Below are 26073 nucleotides of genomic sequence, written 5' to 3' on the forward strand. Positions count from 1 at the left end.
CAACATGGACGCAGAGCCTGTCCAGGAACACTGATCTGCAGCAAAGGTACTATTTTAAGCAGCCTTATTAAACATGAAGAGCAGTCACTGAGTAGTGCCATAGAAGAGCTACCTGACATAGACACTCACAAATATTAATCAAATTTAATTTTGTAAGTAAAAGTGTTAAACTGTATTTACATTTTGATGTGCTGTTGAAATTTAATGAGGCCTGAAAAAAAGTGCAGGCACTTCAATGTAGCACTTCTTCCACACTGATATATCTGGCCCCTCAAAAGGGTAACATTAAAATTACTATGCTGATTTTGGTCCCTGCTGCTGCATGCCATGCAGACACAGACTGAGTTTTGCTTCCAAATCTACTCAGTGCCCCTTGGTAGCTGGCTGTCTACCCACAGTATCCTCCCTGATCTCAAAACCCTCAGTCCAGCAGAAAGGGTCTCCTACTCAGGTGGAATTTCCTACAACTCTGCATTGCCTTAAAATCCTCTCAGATATCTGTAAAATGAAAGAGATGGAAAACATACTAGATGTCAGAATTACCAAAGGCAGGGAAAACATACCTCTAGTAGCACTTGCCAAGAGGGAACTTCAAACAGCATTACAATCCATGGAATGCAACTGGCCAGAGAAAGCTGTGTGATGCACTGACACCCTCTTGAAGTGATTTAACTAATCTGCTAATATCAAGCACACCTATGTATATGCAAAACCCTTCAATATGAATGAAAAACAAAAAACCACAAGACTTGAGTATCAGCTGCCTCATTAACAATCTCACTTTGAAGATCAATTTTAAGCTTGGTAAATCAAAGCTTTTAGATCATCTTTCCATAAATTTTAATTTACACCTGTGCAATGCAGGTAGGCAAGATTGGGGCAGGGTTTTACTCAGAAGCTGCTGATGGTGTATTAAGTGGATATATAAGAAGCATGCATATCTCCACATTAATCTCCCTCATAACACAAGGAGGATAGTTACTTTTCACACCTACTTTTTCAAGTTCTTGAGCTCTAGTACTTATCTACAAAGGACATTCAAATGCAGCAGAGGCAGAAGAATACTAGCATACAAAAAGCAAAGCAATTTACACACACCCTTTTACATACTGTTGAAAGCCAACTTAAAACATATATCACATATAAACACAGTATTTGGGATGCACAGTTCTTGACTTCATATGGCAATATATTTTTATTGCACAAATAATAAGGTAAACAGAAATTAAATTAAATTGGATTTGAATTTCTTCCATGCTTCAGTTAGAACTGATGCAGGTAAAAACATTCAGAATCTCAAATATTGAAAGAAATAAGCCATGAAAGAAAAGCCCAAACTAAAACTCATGAGCACACATCTCCCCAAAAGGAAACTTCACTTTTAAGGTATTCCAGAGTTGTTATTACACTATTTAAGATATATTAAGGATTTAATACCCTGAAGCACCTCATTCATTTAATATTTTGTAAGCACTCTCTTTAATAATCATAGTGAGAGATAATACAGATTCCACTGCAGACTACCAAGTTCTGCTGGGCTGTATGCCAAACAGATGCAGCTTGAATAACAAAAACTGCTACATAGATGTCTCTATTTGTCTGAGCTCAAAAATCAAAACATCTGAAGGAATTTTGTTTTCAAAAATCTCTGATGCCAGCAGAAACAGCACACACCACTATACAGCTACCATTACTTTACATTAGCAACATTAAGTTCATAATCTCCCCCATTCAAATTATGATTCTCAGATAACCAGACCCACAGAAATCTAACATTGGTGATACATGCATCAGAACTAATTTCCCTGTGTTTTCCCTTGTCAGGCTAAAATCAAAGCATTGAACCAAGGGAACTAAACTGAGGAAAAAAGAGACAACTTTGGGTTGATGCACATCAAAATGGAGAGACAGCAAAGGAAGAAGCAAAAGCTGAAATGAGCTGGTTGGGAATTAATTTGTATATTGAGTCACCACAAAACATCAGGTACTTCACATTCAGGGCTTTTCCTACTTCAGAAGCTACAAAGGGAAAAAAAAATACAGCAAAGTACAGGTTATCTCACTCATCCAATCACAGGTTTTACCACAGGCAGAGCTCCAGTTATGCCTTCTATCTGAGCTCCAGATGGAAACATGAAGATTAACATTGCTACACTGCAGGATTAGAAGGAAGCAAATGGCATGGAGACAACAATGTACCAGGAGAGCAAAGACAGTGCTTGGGAACAGCAGTAATGGCACACAAGGTATGGCTACCAGTTAAGAACAGGGACTGGCAATGATGGAAATAAGCTCTCATTCTTGAACACTTGGTGACTGAAAGGAGATTGTCTCCCCTTGCATGTGTGTGGACATGTATATCCAGGCAAACACTTTTTCTTGTTTCAAAGCTAATGCCGCTGCGAACAGATTAAAGAGTAGCCAGAATTTTCTGTTGACTGATAAAACACTTTCATCAGCTAGATCAGTGAGTCTTAAAATAACAGGCCAGTTTCTGCAGAACTATAAGCAATTACAAATTAAAGGCAACATCAGCTCCACAACACTTCAGTCATCCTACAAGGAACTAATGCTGTCCCTCCAGAGCAGGCACCTGCTTCAATATTTTCATATACAGTTAGTTCCCAGAAGAAGCATTTGGCCCATACAATGATAAACCAGCCTCATGATGTAAATGAGGCTGTAAATGATGTAAACCTCCCTGCCTTTGTCATGGGAAGTGCTACACAAGTCTCATATATCTCCAGCAATGATAAACCAGCCTCATGATGTAAAATATACCAACCTCTCTGCCTTTGTCATGGGAAGTGCTACACAAGTCTCATATATCTCCAGCAACTGAACATGACTGTCTGACTTTGGTTAATCTGTTAACTGTAAACTTTGGTTTATTTGTTAACCCTCTAAACAGTGTGAAACACAGATGTTTGATCAGACAGTCAGATACATAATTTTATATACTGGGCAAGTAACAGGCAAAATTTAAGAAATAATTTTTCACTTTAGGTAATCACTCAAAGGGAAAACTGAGAGCCTGTTAAAATTCCCACATCAGAGAATAATAAATAAATTTGCTCTGTTTTACCTTTGGAAGAGAATTCCTTCAATTGATGGCAAAATCTGTTTTTATTTAATTGTGCCCTCACAAGTCATAGGGATTTTTGCCATCACCTTTCCTGGGGACAGGTGTTTATCCTGGTCCAAAGCAAGGCAGAATGATCAGTATTTGTTAAAGGACCAAGGTGCAACCTCAGAGGTCAACGTGAATGGGCACAAATGGAATTTGGGCTGGGTGGCACAGCAGAACCACCAGTTAACTTGGAGTTTTGATTCACTGCCAAGAACATCACTTTCTAAAAATAAAACCAAAATCCCCTTCTATCCTTTCAGTCAGGGAAGGCAGAAGACAGAACAGAGGAGCTATACAAATTTGGCATGCCTGGATTCACAGAGCTCCTTTTGTAAAGGATGTGTTCGAAGAGATAAGAGACAAGACACGACACAGCAGAAAGTGTAAAATACCCTTCAAAAACCCACACAAGCCATTTTTGTTTGAGAGTGGGAAAGTTTCAGTCATTCTGGTATCTCAATGCAAGTCCTATAAGCCTGCCAGCATAGCTAGAAGACAAGTCTCAAGGATTTTAGTAGTTTACTTTGTTTCCTCTTGGGGAAGGCAGAAGAAAGAGAAGCGAACATGCTTGAAGGAAGGACATGTCAGAAATCCAAGTGAAGTTCTTCCTTGAGTCTCATCCTTAGTTTATTCCACTTTCTGTCATGTTTATTATTTTATGTGAGCAGATTACCTATAATTTACAGTAGGCATGCATATAATGAGGAACTTCTTATCAGAATGTAAATATTAGCTTTAGACAGGAAAAAGAAGTATTCTTCCCTCTTGTCATTCTGTGACTTGGAACTCACTCCAGCAGCTGCTATTCCTCTTGTTAGCCAGAGCTAAAGGAAGTCTGACTGAGCTTGCACTCTGCTAATGGGAATGAACACCCTTCATGTCAGCAATATTACTTTCTTCCTCTCCAAGTCAAATGCCAACAGCACAGTAGACTTTAAAAATGCTACAAAATCTTTAAGGCTAGGGGTGACCAAGAGCTGCTCCCTCAGCAGTGATTTATCTGCACTCTGGATTTACTCTTCAGCAGCAGTCCAAGACAGTGACCATGGGGAACGCCCCACACCACTGCACACGATGCCTTGGTCACTGGGCATCCAGCATCAGAGAGAAGCAGCCTTTTGTCTCCTTCCAACTCAGCAGGCTGGAAAGGATGCCAGCTGCACTGTTTTGGCTCTCCATACTCACCAATAAGCTGAGACAGCTACCCAGAGAAGTCTACAGCCCAGGAAAATTCAGTTTGACCAAGAACATCAGACTTAAGGGGGAAGGAGAAGCAAAATCTTTGCTCAAAGATATAAGTCACTGCCATCATTACTGGCAGACCCTAAAGGCCATAGCATAAGTCAGTATCTGCTCTGTCTCCAGCAGCCCCCCAGTTATTTATTCCAAGCCTTTTACATTTACACAAGGTACAGAGGCGTCAGTGAATACAGATTTCTGTAAATCTTGCTTTCTAAAATATTATTCATCAACGTATAATTCAAATGGTAATTAAGAAGTGTTCACATGATTGATGACACATTTAAATTACAGGTTTCCAGCATTTTTTTTTCAGTAAAGACAACTTCCTTTTTCACGTGCCACTTTTTCAAAGTGCAAGTCCATCTAACAGATGTCTCACAGATCTGCTTGTCAATGTAACAAGACTTCTTTTTATTACTACAAATGGTATAAACCACACAGCATTCTGTTAAACTCAATATTGACACATCTGCTTACCACGTGTATTAGTAGCCATGTCAGCCACTTTCTGAAAGGCATCCAAAAAGGCAGCAGCTGCTACTACTGTAGTCCTGAAATGCATACAGATAACAAAACATTAGCAGTGTCTCATTGATGCCTATTTAATTACTGCCAAAAACATTTAGGCTTATAAAGAATAACACTGTGAACTTGCAGAGGCCACAAAAAGTATTCTCTTTTATATCTGAACTTAGCCTTTTCCCTCCTTCATTTCTTAATCCCTTCCTTGCTTTGTGTTAGCACTATGGACTTGGAGGCAGCCACGCTAATTCCATGCTGAGAACTGCACAGGACAGGTGCTGTTTCAAAAGAGCACAGCCACCCTCCTTCTAGCTGATTTCCTCTGATGAACTAATATTAAGCAGTCAGACATGAAAAACAAATCTAACACACATTATACTTCACCCATTAGTGAACAAATTATAGCCACTGCTACTTTCAGGGAACATGCATATTTTAAGAATAAACATGCAGGAACTTCCTTTTATCTAGGATCCTAGCCAAACAATTTCCTGCATTTTCATGTGGGGAGCATGAGCATCCCTTGAAACAGAAAATTTTTTGGAAATCAGACTGGTCTGGAGTTCTTGGGCAAATGGAAAAGCGGGAAAAGAAGTAAAAAAAACCCCCTCCATTTCAAGGAAAAAACAAAACAAACCCACGAAACCCACCAACCCCCAAAATTACCAAACTCCTTTCTGATCTAGTGCTCCTCCAAGCAGGACCCTTCCTGAGAGGTACACCAGCAACCTCAGACTTCACAATCCAAAGTGTCAACCTCACTAGCCCAATCTCCCTCCACATTTGGAAAGCACCTACATCTGTTCAAGTGGACAGCAAACGTGAGTTACAATTTCCAGACACGTTTGTTCCAGATAAGCACGCCCTAGAGCCCTGAACACCTCAGGTCAGTCCCAATTTCTGAAGGTTTATAGTCTGGTTGACCCAATTAAAGAGAAAGTAGGCCACAACTCTACAATTGTACCCTCTCCACAGTTACCTCATGGTTCTGTTTCTGCAAATCTTTTCTAACAGTAACTCTGATTTTCTCTCCTTGTGGTGTCAGTCAGCCTTTTCAAGCAAAATCCAGAACAAGGACTATCACATTCACTTTGTTTCAAGAGCTCCTTGGTAGCCTCAAAAAACCCAGCAGACCTGCAGGGAAGCTGATCCTCAGCCAGAAAGACCACAGGACTGCTTAATTAGGTCAGATTTTATGCAAGTCTCACTCCAAATATGCTCAAGGTACAGAGGACATAACTGGCAGTGTAGTAAATGGCCTACTGAGCACAAAAGATTTGAACACACACAGAAAAAACACCCCAGGCGTGAGAGGACCAAGTAAATGCATAAGGACTCTCCACATGCCCAGGAGATTAAAGGGAGGGCAAACCCCCCACCCTGACAGCTATCTAGAAATATTGGGCCCTGGAACCAGAAAATCTTTTCTAAAATTTTCCTTAACACTGTTTGTGATGTTCATCTTCCAAACTTGTGGGTCACACTGTTATTCATGTACTATGTTGTTAATTATTAATTATATTGCTAATAACAAAGTTCCATTTCCCCAGTAACAAGATCCAGAAAGATCTGGCTCCTGCTCAAATGACATCTGCTGTCCTTTAACAGAGCACACAGAAATGAAACAGCAGCAAAAGGCTCACATTTGCTAGAAACAAACAGCAAATCCTCGAACACAGGCTTTCAAGCTGCCTGCCTGCATGGTCCTGTAGCACTGCACTGCAGTCACAATTTCCCACAGGACTGGGAAATAAACAAAACTATGCCTCATGCCATCCCAGAAGGCCTGTGTTTGAAGAGTACAAACGGCTAGGAAAGTTCTCCATTTCTCCTCTTTCTCTACTTCCTCTACATCTTCCATACTCACTGTGACATGACTGCTGGAAAAGGGAAAAAAAAAACACATGCAAGTGTGGCATGTTGGGCACAGTGCAGCAGAACAGCATATTCCAGCTGCTTACAGCAAATGAAGCAAACCCCAGCTTCTCTGGGAACAGTTCATAATGCAACACAGAACCACAAATCAGACTGCCAATAACCTGTTACCACTACAGCTGCTGGGGAAAAAAAAATGCTGCTTTGTAGAGCAGACTGTGGTTTAGGGAAAGTTGTGAGGAAATGGGAGCTTGTATTTGTATCAGCAGAAACAAATTTGAAACCCCAGCTTCTCTGGGAACGGTTCATAATGCAACACAGAACCACAAAAAATCAGACTGCCAATAACCTGTTACCACTACAGCTGCTGGGGAAAAAAAAATGCTGCTTTGTAGAGCAGACTGTGGTTTAGGGAAAGTTGTGAGGAAATGGGAGCTTGTATTTGTATCAGCAGAAACAAATTTTACAAATGAATGAATTCTAGAGGTAGAATTGAGTGTGATATTTCTGTCATGTATCAAAAAATCCAGAATGCCATTTTCAAAGTATACCCCAAAACCTTAAGTTTTAATAATCACCAATGCATGATTCAGCAAAGCAATTCTCTTAATTTTTAAGTCAAAAGAAAATGCTGTTAAGGCTACCAAGGATTTTTTTAACATTTTGAACCCTCTTCCAACATAACCCCTTTATATTTCACACTAATAAAAATGGCAACATAGACCAACTCCAAATGTGTGCTCACTAAATAATAGTAAACTCTTTCCAATTTTTCATCAACATCCATGAAATTTAGTTCATTTTATATTTATTATGTATAGCTGGTGGCATATTGTGAATTTTCCTAAATATGTTAAAACACCAGTAGTAGTATTTAAAAAATTACATGGAGGTGTTGACTAAGAAATATGCACAATTTTACTAGGACGTCCTTAGAAAATTATCCTTGCAAAAGCTGCATTTAATGTTTGCACATCCAAGGAACTGTAGGGGATCCTGACTGTGTAACATAAAACTTACCGAAGCTGAGACTGCAGTTTCCCAGCTTTATTTATAAAATCTTCCCACACTGGGTAACTTCCCTGCAAGAAAAAACAAAACACAACAATGAACACTTAATTTGAGCATTCTGATTTTAATACTATAGATCAAATTAAACTAGATGTAAAACAATAACTAAAACTGTACTAAATCCTAATCCATGAACACAAAAATTGACTGCTTCTGAATCCAGATGAAACGGGAGTCCTCTAATAAGGCTTTACAGTTTTTCTGAATAGAAACACTGGGCAAGAGAGATTTCTGAAGCAGCAGAAAGGAATGTATAAAGAAATGCCAAAAAAAATGCTTGGGATGGATACAGCAAAAACCAAGCCCATTCAAAGCAGGGTACTAGCATACTGCATGTACAGAGAAGCTCCCAAAACCAAGGCAGCAGAGTTGTTTTTTACCAGCTGATCATCTGTGTTTTTTCCAGGTTCAGAGCCTGTAAAATAGAAGTGTGACTTGACCAAGACACCACCTCACTCACTGCCTCAATATAACTCTGTAACTGCACACAGAAAATCACAGTGACAGCTCAAGACAACCAGCTTTCCCAACAGCTACCTTGTCACTGCAAGACCTGTTTCCAAAACAGTCAAAAGCCTTGGAGACAATTTTTGAATTGAAGCTGACAAAACAGCATGGCACTGAGCGTACACAAAGTGCTTAATAAGGTTTAATTCTTCCTGTCTTCAAGTTTCCTATAGAATTTTCCCCACTATTAAAGACTGGATTAAACCCCACAGTTTTACTTAGAATATGGACACAAAGTATTCTTGCAAGTCCTGATCTTTATTTGCCAAATTTAAAATAAAAAATTGTTCTCTGCTCCAGAATTGCTCTCTGCAGAGCAAGTGCAAATTTTCCGCTAAGAGCAAAAATGTGGTAGAAAGAAACCTCAACATTTCCCTTTGATTGGAGTCTAGAGAGTAAAATAAAATATCCCTGCTTCCTTTAATAAAGGTATAAGACTTGCTGTTACCAGAGCAACAACACAATAAAACCCAGATAAGGCAGATCCTCAAGGCTAACATTACCCCAGCTCTGACTGGAAGAGGTTGCAAGAAAGTGCAGTTGCTTGTGGCAAACTCAATCCACCCTTATAAACTGGTCTGATTTTTGTAAGTAAACCAAAATCCACTGCCATGAGACACAGTGTTTTGTTTTCAGGGCAAAGACAGGCCCTTCCCCAAAAGCTGTCAGACAAATTCCAGCTCCTCAGTACACCCTGGCAAGGCAGCTCTCAGACACCTGCTTGGAAGCCTACTAGTACTACTCTGTATTTTTCAGCAACGTTTGTTGGGCAGTTTTGCTAAAAGGAAAAAAAAAAAAAAGGGAAAAGACCCCAAACAATACAAAGCAGGTGTTCATAAAACCTTACTATACCCTACACATGACAGAGCCAGTGACAAATACAGAAAGGGAAAGAGAAAACAGCAGTTGTCTGGGTGGCAAGACCTAGAATACAAAGTGCTTTGTGCTAAGCAAGTAATTGTCAGACATTTTAAAAATGAAAGAAACCCAATTATTTAAAAGAGGCAAAAAATGCTATTTCCTTAAACCTATTAGTCTTACTGCAATCCCTACTCTGAACCCCGTCTCTCACTGTCACCTGCACGCCGTGCATGCATTATGCATGGCTACGGCAGGAGCCCTGAAAGCCCTGACAATCACCAGCACGGCCCAAGGCTTTACAGGATTCTCCTGCAAGCAGAGGATACCAAAGGAGCCTGATTATGTTTCCATCTCACTGGTGTATTATCCAGCTAAACACACCTGATGGCAAGCAGGAGATTGACACCAGCCCTGTGTTTAGCTGCTTGCCAGGCAAGCTTAAGGCACTCCTATCAAAACACAGCTCAGGGAGAAACCCCCTCTTTTTTTTTATTTTGTGGTCAGCATTGAAAGCAAAATTGGAGAAGTCAAACATTTCCATAACTATTTATTTTTGTCTATAAAAATGCTGTTTTCCTCAAACCAAACCTGCTCAAACAAGCAGTAAGAGCTCACTTTGTTTAATTGTTTGTTGTATTTGTTTGGTTGAAATCAAAGCAGTTTATTCACATGGGCTCCCTATACAGTGATGAAGAGCATCTGATCTCATTTCAGACAGTAGAAAAGCTGAGCTTTTGGGGGTTTTTAACATAATTCAACTGTATTTGTACCTTCACTGGTGGATTTTTTTGAGTTCTTTTTTTTCTTATTTTTGAGTTTTTAAAGAAAACCTTCCAGCAGTTTCAGGGATACGAAGTCCTAGATTATTTTCTCAGCTTGCCATATCTTAATCCTGCACTCAGCTAAAAAGAAGAGGCATGTACTTCATCTGGGGTCCAGAATAATTTGCTCTCACTTTTCCCTGCTGGAGCCACATGCACAAGCTCATCTCTCCCTCAGATCATGAAGTCACGCACTAAAGTGCATCATTCCTTTCAGCTTTTCCAAAGAACATTTCCACCACCACATCCTTGCTGAAACTGAAACCCTATTCATTCCTACCTACATCAAAAGTGCTCAACACCTACCACCACTTCACAAGACCAAATAACCATGGGTTTATCCCAACTCCAGCACCTAGGAAGCAAGGAAGCCATGTAAGTGATGCCTGTGGGGACAAACCAAGGCGATGGCAGGAGTCAAAGCAGTGCTGTAAATCTGCACAGCCCAGTGCCCTGGGCAGCAACTCCCTCCCCAAAACCTCTTCCTGTGCCACCTGGAGCACGGCAGCCCTGCTGAGTCTCACCTCCAGCAACTGTTCTTGCTGCTGTCAAAGCAGTGTCAAGAGAAATGTTAACAGTGGTGAAAAATACACATCCTTGATTCAACATGTATTACTTTCTCAATTTAAACACAAAGAAACAGCAGGTGGAATTTGATGTCTTTGTCCAACACATGCTTTTACGACATAAAGCGTCTTCTGAAGAGTAATAACACCGTATTTTTAATGCTGCCTCTCCCAGAGCTTCCTCTGCTCCCCCTGCAATTTCCAATTTCAGCTGGCTGATAAAGAAACTCATTTTTCCTCTTTTAAATGTCAGGGTTACTCAGGCCTGGTGTTATCTGTGAAAGCAGGAGGCCTCCCCCAGGTGCAGCCATGCTTAGGGAAGAGCCACTGCAGGATCCTGGGTCACAAATTCCCATTTAGCTCCTCATGGATTAAATCAGAGATCGATTACAGTGGGATTTGTTTAAATAATTTTCTTTTAAAGTGTTAAAGGATTAATCCAAGGACTATTTCCCCCAAAATAACTTTACGCCCAATAATTTCTTAGTCATTGAAGGAAGAAATTTGACCTGTCCTCCACGGAATGGGTGTTTCCCACTGCCATATGACACTCCATGGCACCAAGGCCCCTGGAGCTCCTCAGTGGAGCTCAGCTGCCACCCAGCATGTCACCAGTAAGCTGCAGCATGCCATTATCCTACCCCATTGCTTAATTAGTGGGCTTATAGGTGATTAGTCACCTGATCCCACAGCCCAGCTCCAGCTAATCTGTGCCAAACACAGGCGGGGAAAACACGGAAAACACCTTCCTGCCTCAGGGCTGAGAAACAAACCGGGGCCTCGTGCCTGTCACTCAGGGAGCCGGTCCGCAATTAGGGACATGAAACAACTTCCCTCAGGGACAGAAGCGTCTGAAGTGCCAGACACCAACACCCAGACCCGGGCGGAGTCCCCAAAGCCACAGCTCCTGCACTGCCAGGGGGAAAAGGGTGGGCCATCATCATCCAGGGAAATCCCAAAACACCCAGACCCATGGACATGGGCAGATGTCTCCATTTCTGTCCACCTTCCTCACCATTCACATCTATTTTAATTGGCAATAAATTTCATCTTCTCCACTCAGGTCTGGGTTTCTCGTGACAGTAACTAGTAAGTGATTTCTGCGTCTCTGTCGCAATCATTGAGCTTTTTCTTATGATTTTCTCCCCCATCTCATTGAGGAAGAAGAGATAAAAAGCAGCTGGCCAAGGTCAGCCCACCACACCAGGGAAGAGCATGAAATTATCACCAAGATGCAGCTTGGGAAAAAGAATTTAAGCCTTGGGTGGGGAGTTTTTTTTATTTTGGTGAACCAGCACAACCCCCCTCCATAAACACGACTCTGCAGAGGATTTATGGAAGATAGTTTTTCCCTTCCTTTCAGGCCAGTGATCCCACACCAGGAATAAGAAGAGACACACATGAGAAACTCAATGATTTCTCAAAAAAAGAAGGGTAGACTTGCAGCAAAGGATATTTACTGAAACTGTTATTGATGACATCTAATGGCAAGAATAAGAACCCAGATTGTTGTATCTAAGATTACAACTTAAGTATCATCAGCCTCGACAGTTTTAAAATGTTCTCTCACTCTTTCTGCCAAGAAGTTATGATTCTTTTTTTCCCATTAGACAAAAATATGCTTACTTTATTTATTTATTTCCTTGCACCCCAATTCTCACATACAAGACTCATTCCATCTTCAAAAAACCCTTGACAGTTTTGTTTTAAGTGCTTTCATTTATCAGAAAGGCTCTGCAGCCCTATTACCAGCTCTTGCTGACACATCAAGTACAAAGGCAGCAGTAACAGTCTGGAATCTTGTTCACAACAACAACCCATCTAAACTTCTGGGGCAGGGGGACAGAGACAGGGAAGTGCTCTTCAGTAAAGCAAATCCAGAATCTAATTCTGGCTGTTTCAGCTAGAGAGGTAACAGAGAGGAACAGGCGAGAGCAGTACCTTGGTTTTATCTCAGGGGTTATCAAACCAGGAGCTGTACGCCTTCCAGGAAAGTACTAACAATGACTAACTGCAAGACTTCAATGAAATGGAAAAGAAAACAACTGCACAGGGTAGAGGAGTTAGAACTTCTGCACCTCAGTGTTGTTGTTCAGCTACGATAAGCTAAAAAGTTGAGTCCCAAACACACAACAGTGTTACAGAGCTCCACGCCCTAGTAACACATCCAAATGCCATAGATCTGGTTTTGGAACAAAAATTGTAACTTGGCTTGTGCATGTGTCCTCCTACCTCTCCAAAGTAAATCATGCTGGAAACAAAAGACTGATTTTTATATTTTTACCAGATAACAGAATCACAAGGATTATTATGAATGTCTCATTTCTGTGGCATTCACTACACTACCTCTAAGTAGCAAAGAGACTTTATTGTGCTAAACACCACACAAGGTCACAGATGTTACACATGACAAATGGCAATCAGCAAGTATGGAAAAGTGGTAGTCTCTATGTGCAAACCAGAGTCCTTTAGCAGACAAAACCAGGAAAGAGTGGAGGGGAAGAGCACAGGAAAACAATAACAGTCTAAAAGAAAAAAGGAGGGGAAAAGAAAAAAGAAAATTTTAAAAAAAAAAGAAAAGGGAAAAAATAATAGTTCCAGCCACAGATGTCTCAACACATTGGAAGATATAACAGTTGACAGGCAGTTTCCCTTCTCAGGTAATATTTGGCAAGGAGGGGAAAAGAAAAAAGAAAATTTAAAAAAAAAAAGAAAAGGGAAAAAATAATGCCTCAACACATTGGAAGATATAACAGTTGACAGGCAGTTTCCCTTCTCAGGTAATATTTGGCACTGGAAGTTTTCCCTCTTTTCTAGAAGAATCAATAGTCAACTGGGTAAAAGAACATTTGGCCAGCCATAACTGCAAAAGTTAATAACTGCTACCAAACACTAATACATCCTCCTATGTACAATCCACTCATTTAAACAAGTCCACAACTCATGGACAGACCCTTAACCAGTCACAAAAGGTCTTGCAACATACAGGCGAGCATAGAATCAGCATCGTCTTGCCTGAAGTTCATAACTGTTCTTCTCCATCCAAAAAACTCTGCTTGCTGGCTTCGCCTCTTTCTACTCTGAAAAGCACCAAGAGCCTGTCTCATGAATGTTTCTAAGCTGCATCTAAAGTCTCAAATCGTTCCACACAGTGAAACAGGAATTTTGCTGGCAAGAGAAACTTCATTTTTTATAATGACATAGAGATGTACACAAAATCTATTGCATTACTCCTTTGGTTTTCAAATACATTCACAGAAGGGCTTTAGTTAGAAGAGACATTTAATGACCATCTAGTCCAAGCTCCCTGCCAGGAGCAGGAATATCTTTTACTAAATCAAGCTGCTCTCAGCCCCCATCCAAACTGAACATGAACACTTCCAATGATGGAGAATCCACAACTTTTCTAGGTGACCTTCTTCACTGTCTCACTATCTTCACTGTAAATTAAATCAATTTGTGTCCAATCAAAACCGACCCTATCTACTCCCTATTTCTTATATTCAGAATGAGAACTCACTTAGTCAAGTGCCAATACTGATTTCAAGAGCATCCCTAATGCTGTCCATCATCTCTTTTCAGTGGTGCAGAACAAGAAACAATCAGTTTGGCTTCAGCAGAGAAGTTTCAGATTGCACAACCCATTCAACTACAAGACCAGGTAAGAGGCAGCTCTGAAAGGTTCAGGCAGCTTCCTTTCACTAGAACTCTTTCAGGAAGAGGAACACATTTGTGTAGAGGTCTTGCAGAAATACTGCCACAAGACAAGGAAAGGGACCAGCTGAATTCAAAGTCCCATCTGTCTTTCTAAACTAAAGGTATTGCCCAGCATAGGGGAAGTTTGAGCTTAGCTCCATCAGCAGAAGAGACTCTCAACTCGTGCTGGGTCAGGAGTGAAACGGCATCAACAGCAAAAGACACAAACTTCACAGGAACTCACAGCAAGAGCTGAACACACATATTGCTGAACAGAGGAGCAGACAGGTACACACTCGGGGTCTGAGAGATTACAGTGCATGCAGGTAAAAGTAAAAACACATCAAAGCTCAGAGTAAGATGTCATTTAAGCAGTAACTACCCTTCAGGAAAGAAAGCAGGGGTAATTAAAATCAGTCTTGTATCCATATATTTATTTCCATTATTTCTGCCTCTTGATTAGGGAATGGCAGGATTAGAAACTAGTTTCCTTCAGCATGCATAGTACAAACAGGCATGCCAAGCTTTGCTTTTCAAGGACATACATTATCAGAACATTGAAAATTATGCAACAAAACATGGCTGAAGACATCTCACACACTATTAAGAAAACCTGTCAACTGGGTATTTCTTCTATGTATCACAGAACCCCATGTTAAGTATTTTCAAAACTGTTTAGTTTTTAGTTTAAATAGTACATTAGAACAATAAAGAAAACAGATAATGACATGAAAAAAATCAAGACTAAAATCCAGCCAGTAAAGTCCAGAAAAGGGTATTCACACCACTGGGGTAAAAAACCCAAACAACACCACCACAGATACCCATTTTTTCTACATTCTCAAACCACCTGAAGAACTCTAAAGAATGCCCAATTCGCCTACCAGCAGCATTGAAATGCAGCCCTACTTTGCAAGAACACACATTTTTATTAGATCTCACTAACCATTTAAAGTGGGAGGGAACCTAAGTCTGGTACCATTCTGTTGTCAGAGCTCTGGAGCCTTTAATTTGTATTATAATAATGCCTGCAGTGTGTTAGCCCATGCTTAAACATCCCCAGCAGAGGATACCAGTTGCTCTATGGTTGTGACTCCAATCTGTAGTGCAGCAAGGACCTGTGAAAACTCGTCCTGGCTTACAAATCCAACTCATGAGCCTCGTTCTGTGTCAACAGGGACCACGTCAAAACTCATCCTGGCTTACAAATCCAACTCATGAGCCTCGTTCTGTGTCAACAGGGACCACGTCAAATCTGTACTGTCCATAGTTCAGTTTCATGGTTTATGAGATGAAGAAATTCAGCTCCAAAGCAGCCACTTCATGGTTTAAATCCAAGATTGGGTAATTAGCAAACAAAAGTTAGACTCATACTGTGAGAAAATACATCATGCATAAACATACAGTCTCTCCTTCTCTAAACATAGGAAGTTATTCAAAAGACATGGGGGGCGGTGGGAAATAACTAGCCACGGCATCTAGAGGCCTTTTATCCCATGCCACATTAAAAAAAGCTGGACATTAAGCAGTCTTCCAGAGGAAGCATTTAGTTCCACATTCTTCACTGCAGGTCTGAACAAGTTTGCAAGCCTGAATAGCAAATTTCTCCTCAGAGACTCATCAATACCGCCTTTCATCCACTCAATCATTACGTGGCCACTGTACATACTCAGCAGCTATTTTCTAAAACCACAATATTTCAGCTGGATCAAAATGAAGATAATTAAAATATCAGGAGGCAGTCAGTCAAGTTAATACCTACACAGGACAGCCTCAAGCCAACAGCCCTGTGTTGGTAATGTCACCAGCACCACTGGGGTCTCATCACTTCTTTCCAAGCAAGCAGAAACCCTAATTTCTAACCATCTACTCAACACAATCTCCATCCCACAAGCAGTCACAACAATCTCCAAGACCCAAGCTACTAACAAGCACTTGAGATGACCAGAAAAGTCATCTGGGAGAAAGGCAGCAGCCAGGTACCCAAGTTTTTAATGCTTATTGACCTTTGCCTCATGACAGACAGTGAAGTGCAAGGATGCTTATTGCAGGCTACTTTCTTTCCATTTTACTACGAGAAGATAAATAATCCCTTGCAAACTCCAAATTAGACCCTTCATTTGCTCATGGATGATATTGTTAGGAGATATCCCAAATACAGCTTTATTAACAAAAGATTCTAAATTATGCCTCTATACAGAGGGATTCAAAGAAATTACAAAGCAAACATGTGACTTTTGTGGCAAAAAAAAAATCTCATGCTTGGGTGAGAAGCATAGTGGCAGTTTATGTGGAAGAAAAAATGAGAACAAATGTGAACCTTTCTGTACCATCAACCAAGTGTCTCTAGTTGCACACTCATCAGCAGCATTTTACACACCAACACAAGCTCATTCCTGCAAGCATGGTTTGTTAAAGAATGACTGTACTCAGCTAGCATCCTAGAATTCAAATCAACTACACATCACTCATGGTTATTGAACAGAAGAGTGAAAAGTACAGAGCTCACAGTAAACCCCACAAGACACAAATTCCTCATGATCAACCAGCTAATGGTTAAGATGTTCCAGTCAAGATTCTCCACTAAAAACTGAGAGAGGTCCTGTAGTTTCAGTTACAGGAGAGGAGTTCAGGACACTTCTGTTGAGAATTTATCAGTCATTTCTCGATGTCATCTCTTCTGCTGCAAACACTCGGTTATCGCAGGGGTGAACAGCAACACGTCTTAATCAGTAAAAACAAAGTAGTGTGTACGTGAAGATAGAAACCCATTATACTGGCAGCTTAAACAACATTCCCTCATTAACTCCATGTTGTAGATGCACCCAATTTCTTCTTGTCCTGGGGGGAGGGAGTAGAAGTCACTAAACCTGCAGCCATAGCTTGCCTTTCTGTAAAATGGGAGCCATTCTTTGGAGCCAAGTCACACAGAGAGCACTTTGAAGATGAAAGCTGCTATGGTCTTAGCCACAAAGCTACTAGACATTTTGTCTCCAATCCTTCCAAACATCTTGGCATTCAAGCTATCTCATCCCAGCAGCAAGAAGTCAATCAATGTCCTGAAAGACCAGCATAGATCCCAGCAAACAATGCAGTGCTCGGCACCTTACAGTATCAAGGCAGACATAATTTTCAAATTGAAAATGTACCCTTGAAGAGGAAAAGGCATTTCTATATATGTAGCCTAAAGAGAGTACTTTATTCTGAAGGACAGCCTCTTTATGATTGATACTGACTCAAACTTCTCTGTACTCATCTTTGCACACTCTGAAGTAGACCAAAAAGCCTTTTTAGACATAGTTCCTATTTTGCTCCCTGCTTATCTTCAAGACCACACTGTCTTTGGGTAGCCCATGAACCTTAAAAATGTTGTTCAGAAGTTGAAAACACATAGACTGCCATGCTACAGAAGATGCTGTTTACAGATTCACAAGTATACTCCATCAACTCTTGCAACTTCTGTACATTAAAAAAAAAAAATCTTCTCAGGTATTTTATCACAAAGATTTGGGTTCAGTTCATGCACATTGAGAATTCAGGAAGGAAGCAGCAACCTCCACTGAATATCACCCTCTGTTAGGTATTAACCAGCACTAAGCCCATAATTACACAGACTTCTTGTTCTCCAACATTTGTACAGTCAATTGTGTTTCATGCAGCACTGCACAACTCCTTCCACACTTAGAACCTCACAAACCTTTGTGTGCAGCTCTTGGCATCCTTCCAGGTCCAAAAGGAGTACTCTTAAGAGATATTAAAAATCCTTGTTCTGGGTATGTCCAGGATAAGCCAGCCCAGTACACACTTATGTAGCAAATGTTCAGCAGTTGTATAAATTGTTAACACTCGCACAAGAGTATTTGGACCAAGAAAGCATGTGTCCCTAAAAAATAAACTACTTGTGACTAAGTATGTTCCCAGCTATGTCCTGTTGCTTGAACCTCAGTGTCTAGCAAGGCATGCAGAAGCTCTCCTCCTGGCACCATCTTTCAACCTTTGCTGCATGTCAATCCCTCCCCTTCTGAGATGTTTACAGAAAGATACTGCAGCTGCTTGGAAAAGGCAAGAATTTCAGTGTACACAAACCCACTGCCTGAGCAAGCAGGTTGTTGGGAGGCAGAGGGATAAGAAATCAGAGCAACAAGCTATGCTCCAAATGCCTTGGTGGTAAAACCTTTGAGGAACAGAAAAAATGGGAAGAAAAGCTCCAAATTAACTCATCTCAGACTTTCTGTGAAGGGGAAGAAACACCAGTTTGCTAGGTTTGAAAGATACAGTTGTCCTAAGGACTGCTGTATAAGTGACATGCCAGTGCAACATGGCAGGTGTGCTTCCTCTCCAGGCCTGGACCTACCTGTCTGTTGCACAGAAAACCAGAATGCTTTGGGTTGGAAAGGCCTTACAGATCATCTGCTCTAACACCCCTGCCATGGGCAGGGACACCACCCACTAGACCAGGTTGCTCAAGGCTCCATCCAACCTTCCCTTGAACTGATCCAGGGAGGGGAAACCACAACTTCTCTGGAAAATCTGTTCTCAATACACAGTAAAAAAAAAATTTCTTGTATCTAATCTAACCCTGCCCTATGATTGAAGCCATTCTCCCTCATCCTGTCACTACACGCCCTTGTCAAAATTCTCCTCCAACTCTCTTTCAGACCTCTTTTGGTACTCAAGGTGCAGTAAGGTCTCTCTGGTTCACACAGCCCCACCTCTCAAATCTGTCAAAGCCCCTCTGGATGGCACTGCTCCCCTCCAGCATGGTGACTGCACCACCCAGCTGGGTGACATCATCAAACCTGCTGAGGTAACACTCAATCCCATTGTCAATGTCACCAACAAAGATGTTAAACAGTGCCAATCCCAGTACATGACACATTTGTTTTTCCTTACGGTAGTTACCATCCTTAACAGCTGGATTTAAACTAACCCTTAAAATCATCCAACTGAACATTCCTAATCTCCACAGAGATCTCAAGCTTCAAAAGCACAGCTGGGGAAGAGCTGCTGCATGAGGGCATGTCACGGTAAAATAAATTTGCCCAGGTTCTCTGGTACATGTGTGCTGTTTCTTGGATTAACATAGACACTGAGGACTTGCAGCTGTACTTGCTGTAGTAACTGTCTCAGCAGTTCTGTTTGTTCCATCAAATACGTTTTCCTCAGTTTATATTATTTGTGTGAATATCACAAGGCCATGCCTTGTAAGCAAACAGGGCTACCTAACACACAACTCTCAATCCTTGATGTGGCCACCCCAGTCCCAACTTCTACAAAAGCAAGTTAAAATGCTGTTTCTCACAAATCACCTTCTACAAATGTTTCTCGTGCCTCTTCCGTCTGCTTCAACCAAGGGCTTTGCATGGCTGAAAGCAAAGGTGCACCACTGCCTAGTCCAGGAGTCCCAGCACCTCCTCAAGATTATTACAGTAGAGGTTACTGCCAGAAGCAAAAAGAGGATTTTACTGTACTTTCGGCTAAACAAATGTAAGATACATACACACAAAATGAAATTTTCTAAATTTTTCTAAAAACCCACATGTCTGTTGGGAACCCTGTTTCTGGACAATACCTGCATGTCCCTCACATGCAGGGAGATGAAAGAGACTAATTGGTAATACAGACCTGATCCGTAAAAATTTAGCACCTCCTCTGACTTGGTATAAATGAAGTCACAGACAACCTATGTTCATAAAACTGCTCATTACTCATCTTCCTCCCATGCCCACCCCACAGGTGTCAGGTGCTGTATATACACAGAAAGCCCCTGCTCTGTCAAAACACATGCTGGCAGAAGAGGCAAGACAAATAAAGAGAATGCTAAAAGCCAAAGAAACAGCATCAAGCAAGTGATGAACTACAAACACAGCCAATTTCAATGTTTTCAGAGGTGTTTTTTTTTCTTCAGGATAGCAGAGAACAATGTCATTAAAAGGAATGTAAAATCAACTCAGAAGGAAAAGGAGCATTAAAGAAAATCTGCTCTGCATGAGAAGACAAGTTCTTTTGAAACCCATCTGAAACAGGCCCTCCCAAAAATTAACTGCAATGATTTGCTTTGCACTAAAAGAGATATTGAAATTAACAGCACATTGCACCATCTCATTTCTCAATTGCAAGAAATGAGTTACAAACCATTCAGATCAAATACTCCCTTCCCACAGGGAGCTACAGAAAATGTACTGCGTTCAAAAACAAGTCGCACAGCATCTGCATGTAGCACACAGGACTACTCCTCTGAGGGGACATTTTATTTTTGTTTTTATAAACTTTGATTGCTTTGAAAAAGATCTTGCATAAGAGTGTAACTAATTTTAAGTGCCACAGGCTCAGTGATGAGCCTGTGGCATTTAAAATTAGTTATGTAGGAAACATCAGGTCTGTGACAATGGATCAAAATAAGGATGGGATGAGCACACACGCTCACACCTTTATGATTATTTAATCAGGTCCTGAAACCTCAAAGGAAATCCAATTCTAGAGCACAACGGCCAAGCTCAGTTCCCATTGTGGACTTTACACAAACAACTCTGTCATCATATACACCACCATATTACTCAACAAATCTGACCCTTGTTTGGCATGGAAAAAATGGACTTCCCTTGTCAGGGGACTGATGTTCCAGATGTTCTGTTCAGCCTGGAGGAGACTGAGGGGTGACCTCATTGCAGTGTACAGCTTCCTCACAAGGGGAAGTGGAGGGGCATCTCTTCTCTCTGGTGACCAGTGCCAGGGCCCAAGGGAACAGCATGAAGCTGAGTCAGGGGAGGTTCAGGATGGATATCAAGAAAAGTTTCTTCACCCAGGGAGTGTCTGGGTACTGGAACAGGCTCCCCAATGAAGTGGTCACAGCACCAAACCTGACAGATCTTAAGAAGCATTTGGACAAAGCACTCAGGCACATGGTGGGGTTGTTGGGGTGTCCTGTGCAGTGCTAAGAGCTGGATTCAATGATCCTTGTGAGTCCTTTCCAAATCAAAACAGTCTGTGACTCTGTGATGAACAGTAATGTGCAGTACAAATGGGATGTTTATTAACTGTTCTTACATTTACTCAGTAACAAAATTTCTCCAAATCACTTAGCTTTATGCTGAGTTGTTTTGGAGCAGGTTTTGTTGAGTACTAGACACAAAAATATTTTTAATAGAGGGTGGAGAGAAATTAGGGGTTTATGGAGAAAACATTAAATGCCATTCAAGAGACCTGAGCCAGCAAGACAATCTCGCTGTCAAAAAATGTGATGTGTTACTCACACTGACATATATTGCCCGTATGAAGTTTCAAATCTAGCTCAGTATATGGAAACAAATGGAAACAATCACATTGCTCAGAATTGTAATTCCAGTTCCTGCAACCTTGTCAGAACCAGGCAGAGCTCAAAATTAACAACAGGTACACCTGAGCCAGTTCTGTGTTACTGTGAACAAAGAGAAAAATCAGCCTGTGTGTACTGTATCTTCATCACCTCAGCTGCAGCACCCATCTGCATCCACTGGCAAGACTTCAGAGTAATTGAAGCTGTTGATTAACCCTACCATCTTTATAACAAAGTTTCAGGTAGAGCAATACATGTGATAAAAGAACCTGTGAACCATTTGGTTAAAAAAAAAGGCAGATGCTGCATCAAATCCCTCAGCACTGCAGGGCATGTGGGGCCTTGATCGAAGCCTGAGATGAGAAATAGGCACGGATAGAGCACTTGGGTATGCGTGGGCAGACCCCTACGCAACAGCTCCCAGATCCTGCCAGAAGCCTGCCCACACAGATCTGACTACGTGAAACGGCACTTAAAATGCTAATTTTCACTTTACTACTAAAGGTATGATTCGTTGAAAGGCTCTGGTTAGCTATCAAAAAAATAGCTACTTTTCCTTAGAAATTGTTGTGCTCCTTTGTGCACAATTCACAAAGAATCCTAGTGCATCTCAGCAGTACAGCATCAGCTGCATCAAATTGAACTACAGGTAAAAATTCTTTGTTCTACTCATGCTAAATAATGAGCAGATTTTTTTAACCATAACAAACCACCAGGCTGCTAAAGATCTGCAGTGATTCCTTCCAAACCTCCCCCTTCAGTAATTGCCACTTCACAAAACAGGTTCCACTACTATGGAGCATTAAGGAAAAAATATTCACACCTGTGCCCATCTCCATACACTCATGTCAACATGTTTTCTGATGAGCAGCATTCCCATGCAAGTAGCAATGTGCAGGAGAAAAAATGAATCCACAGAGAGGCCCACTGGCTTAAGAGCAAGAAAAACCAAATGCATCACTTATGAAAAGAAGGAAAGAATAAACATACTCGGTGTCCCTCTGTGATGAAACCCAAAACCACAATTCCTCTGGAACAGAACATCTCCTGCCTGTTCCCTTCACTGACCACTAAAATGATTCCAGGATTTGTGATAATTTCCTGCCTTTTTGGGGGTTTCATTTATTTTAAAGTGCAGTCATTATTAAAAATCCAAGGAGGTTGAGAGCTTGAGGACCACCACTGCCAGGTCTGCAGCATTGTCTTGACAGATACACACAGAGTCCCCCCTCCTCTCTTGGGGGGAACTCTGTGTATATGTAACCTGCCTGCTCTTGACAAGCAATGCTTTTAATTAAATGTCTCCTAAGATCTGTTGAGAAGAAAGTGCATATGAACATTTGCCAAAAAATAACTTCTGGTGCAAACAGCTTCTCCACCCTCCCAAAAAAATACACTAGAAGCCATTCACCTCCGCCAGGCTCCCTCCTGAGCAGACCCTGTCTTCCAATACCACCTGGCAGTTCTTTCTCCCGCAGCCCTCGCTGCTCACCAGCCCTGCACGAATTAAAACACCCAGAGAAATCCCATGCGCTGGCTGGGGAAAGCACAGCGTGCACGGTTGCCGCCTTTAAATTACGGCAGTCCCCATTATCTGACACGTCCCTCAACATCTCCCGACAACTGCATCCCTCCAGTCGGCCCTGGCAGGAAGACAAGCTGCCCTTGTCCAGGGGAACACTGCAGTATTCTGCAGTACGGCCGTGTGCCGGAGGCTGGGCGCCTCCTGCCCTGGGGCTTGGGGCAGACACGACGGGCAGAACACAGCAAGGCTTTTACGCTATTTACTTCCACGAGAGAAGGGTGGGAGGCACCCGCTCGCCCAAAGAAAACCCTGCAGAAGTGCCCTTGGCTGCCAAGGATAGAGTGGGAGCGCCTCTCTCAAAGGGACCCTTTGGCAGAGACGGGATCAGCACATTCAGGTTTCTGCTGGCTGGCGGAGAGACCCCCGCACTTGAAACCTCTGCATCCATTCACAGAAAGGAAATACCCCCTCCACGAGCATATACAGCGTGAAAATAATGCCACACTGAGCCGCAATTTTAATCCAGGCACACATCAACTTTTGAGCATCTCCAGGCAGAGATTTTTTTCCATCGCGCCCATCAGCTTGGCACCGAAATGCTCACACTGCCCTTCCGAGCCCCACCCCACGGCTGACATGCTCCGTGCCCGGCTCCTCCGCACCACGCTCCCGCCCAGCTGCATTCATTCTGCTACCGATCTGACAGCCCGCACCAGGGGAGAAAAACGGAGAATAAAAATATTTGTAAAATAAAGAAGCAAATCGCTGACCCTGCTGCGAAGTAACATCTTGCATGTTTGAGCAGGACAAATAGAGAAAAGAGGGAAGGAGGAGGGAGGGAGAGGTGGTATCCTGCAAGCAACTCGCAAGCCCCAAACCCTGGGTGTAAAGCCAGGGAGCCGCTCTGCCAGGCTGGTGCCGCCGGCGGGGACGCGGAGCCAGCCCCGGGGCAGCGTCCCCCAGCGCCGCGGGGAGGTCGCGCCGCCACCGGCCCCCGATGCGGCTGCACCGCCCGGGGCGAAGTTTCGCCGGGCCAGGTGGGAAGACGCTTCCCCTCCCTTGTGCTCCCCCACACACCTCAGCCTCTTACCTTCATGTCGCTTATGATGGTCTGGAAGAGCCCTCCGAGCGCACTACATTCCTTCTCTATCACAGCCTCCATTTTCCTGGCTTGAGCTCACAGGAGGAGCAGGATTTCACCGCTACCGCTGCAACTGCACTGCTCAGCTGGAGGAAAATCAGACACCCCGGCTCCCACCTCACCCAAAAAAAAAATTAAAAAAAAAAAAAAAGAGAGGGGAGAAGGGGCAAACAAGCTGATGTAGGCAACGAGAGGGGGAAAAAAACACACCCCAACACACCTGAACCCCTGTCTGCCTGCACCTCTACAAGGGGATAAAATCCAGCGCTACTGGCGCCTCTCTCCTACACGCACCTCCCCGGCACCCGGGCACTCAGCACCGAGCGGGCACTACGAGCCCATGCGGGAGCAGCCACGGGCCCCATCTCTGCGCATCGCGGCCCCGGCCCCCCGCGCCTCCCGGCACGGCAGCGCTCAGGGCAGCGGGCGCCCGCGGCGCTGGGCAAAGCGCACCCCGAAAAAAAACAAGGGGGGAAAGGATCGGTGTCTATAAAAAAAGAATCGAGCGTCAAGCCGGTCCTCGTGTAGCAGCCTGGAGGGGGTCTCTGGCAACCCCAGCGGACCAGACTACAACCAAAGCACCCGACCCGCTGCCTGCCCTCTCCGGGAACAGCCCGCTCCGCCCGCCCGTGCCGCTCCCGCGGCGGCAGCGCCCGCCCCCGCCCGGCCCCGCGCCCAGCGCCCCGCCCGCCCCGCCGCGTCACCAGCGCGGCCGCCGATTGGCTCCGCGCGGCCGGTGGGACGGAGGCCGCGGGTTCGCGTCCCGCTGCTGACGGGGAGGTCCGGGGAGTCTGCTGGACGCGGTCCCGGTGCCAGTCGTTCTTAAGGGCAGAAGCTGACTTGAATGTTTAGCATTAGGCGAAGAAACTATTTTATTCTGGTGACATTCTCCGAAATGGCCGAAGTTCGGCTATTTCTGGTGACAAGCGTCTGCCTGAGCCCCCGACACCGAGCTGGGGAGGCCTCGCAAAGCTGCAGCCGCGGGAGCGCAGCCGGCAGCAGCTGTGAGGCTGCTCATTCATCCTCTCCCACAAATGCCAGACGATAGGCAAGGCTGTGAGAGTGGGTTGTGTAAAACGTGGGGGTTTGAAGTAATTCAGTTTGCACTGAATTAACTCTGCCAAATTTACGAAACATCACGGTCAAAATCCCCGTTTCCACACGCAGACAGGCGGTGGCTCACACCCTGCACATGTGTGTGACACCGGCAGCTCACACCAAAGGCACCGAGCGTCCGAGACCCTCCGCTGGTGTAAATGGAGCGCTGCCCGCATGGCTTGGGGTGCAGAGCTCCAAAGGTCGCTGCTGCTCACCCCAGGGAAGTCTCGCACCGAGGAACAGCACGGGCCGTGTTTAGTACGAAACTGCGGCAGAACCAGGAACATGGGTGGAAAGAAAAGTAAGCCTTAGGCCTTGAAAGAGGTGCAAGGGTCTTTCCATTCATACGCACAGTGGTGCATGAACAACTACAGCTGAGACGGAAATTTAGGAATTCGGGTTATTAAAATTTATCTTACAAACTCTGCCCGAGAAGAGCCAGTGGCTGTGCCAGTGCATTTTGCTTCATTTCAGTCAGTGCCTAGGTAGGTGCACAGGAGGGATTGCATCCTCTGTGTTACTGATCTCTGGGAAAGGGCTGGACAGGTGCCCTGTCTCCAGCAGGGCCATGGCAGCACAGGCTGTGGCAGCTTTGACCCGTGTGGGTCTGAGCAGGTGATTCATTTGGAGCTCTGCGTGACCCTCACTCAAAGAGGAGCCCAGCAAATGTCCCCAGCGGCTGGTGACAATGGCACTGCTCCTC

At 43.2% G+C, this 26073-nt stretch overlaps 1 protein-coding gene across 17 annotated transcripts in view; it reads right to left on the reverse strand.

Moving 5' to 3' along the window:
• MTSS1 (MTSS I-BAR domain containing 1) overlaps positions 1–24927 on the reverse strand; it is a 126724-nt gene extending 101797 nt beyond the window's left edge. For 16 of the 17 annotated variants that reach the window (XM_039715513.1, XM_039715504.1, XM_039715510.1 and 13 more), the window contains exons 1-3: positions 24222–24927; positions 7790–7851; positions 4850–4923 (exon numbers count right to left, since the gene is read on the reverse strand). In XM_039715513.1, the coding sequence (XP_039571447.1) occupies positions 4850–4923; positions 7790–7851; positions 24222–24293 (208 nt within the window). In that variant the 5' untranslated portion in view covers positions 24294–24927. The remainder of the gene's footprint in view (positions 1–4849; positions 4924–7789; positions 7852–24221) is intronic. The other variant, XM_039715496.1, reaches the window with a different exon arrangement.
• Positions 24928–26073: the final 1146 nt, after the last annotated feature.

This window comes from Passer montanus, unplaced genomic scaffold, assembly GCF_014805655.1.
Source record: "Passer montanus isolate IOZ18808 unplaced genomic scaffold, ASM1480565v1 scaffold33, whole genome shotgun sequence".
NCBI lineage: Eukaryota > Metazoa > Chordata > Aves > Passeriformes > Passeridae > Passer > Passer montanus.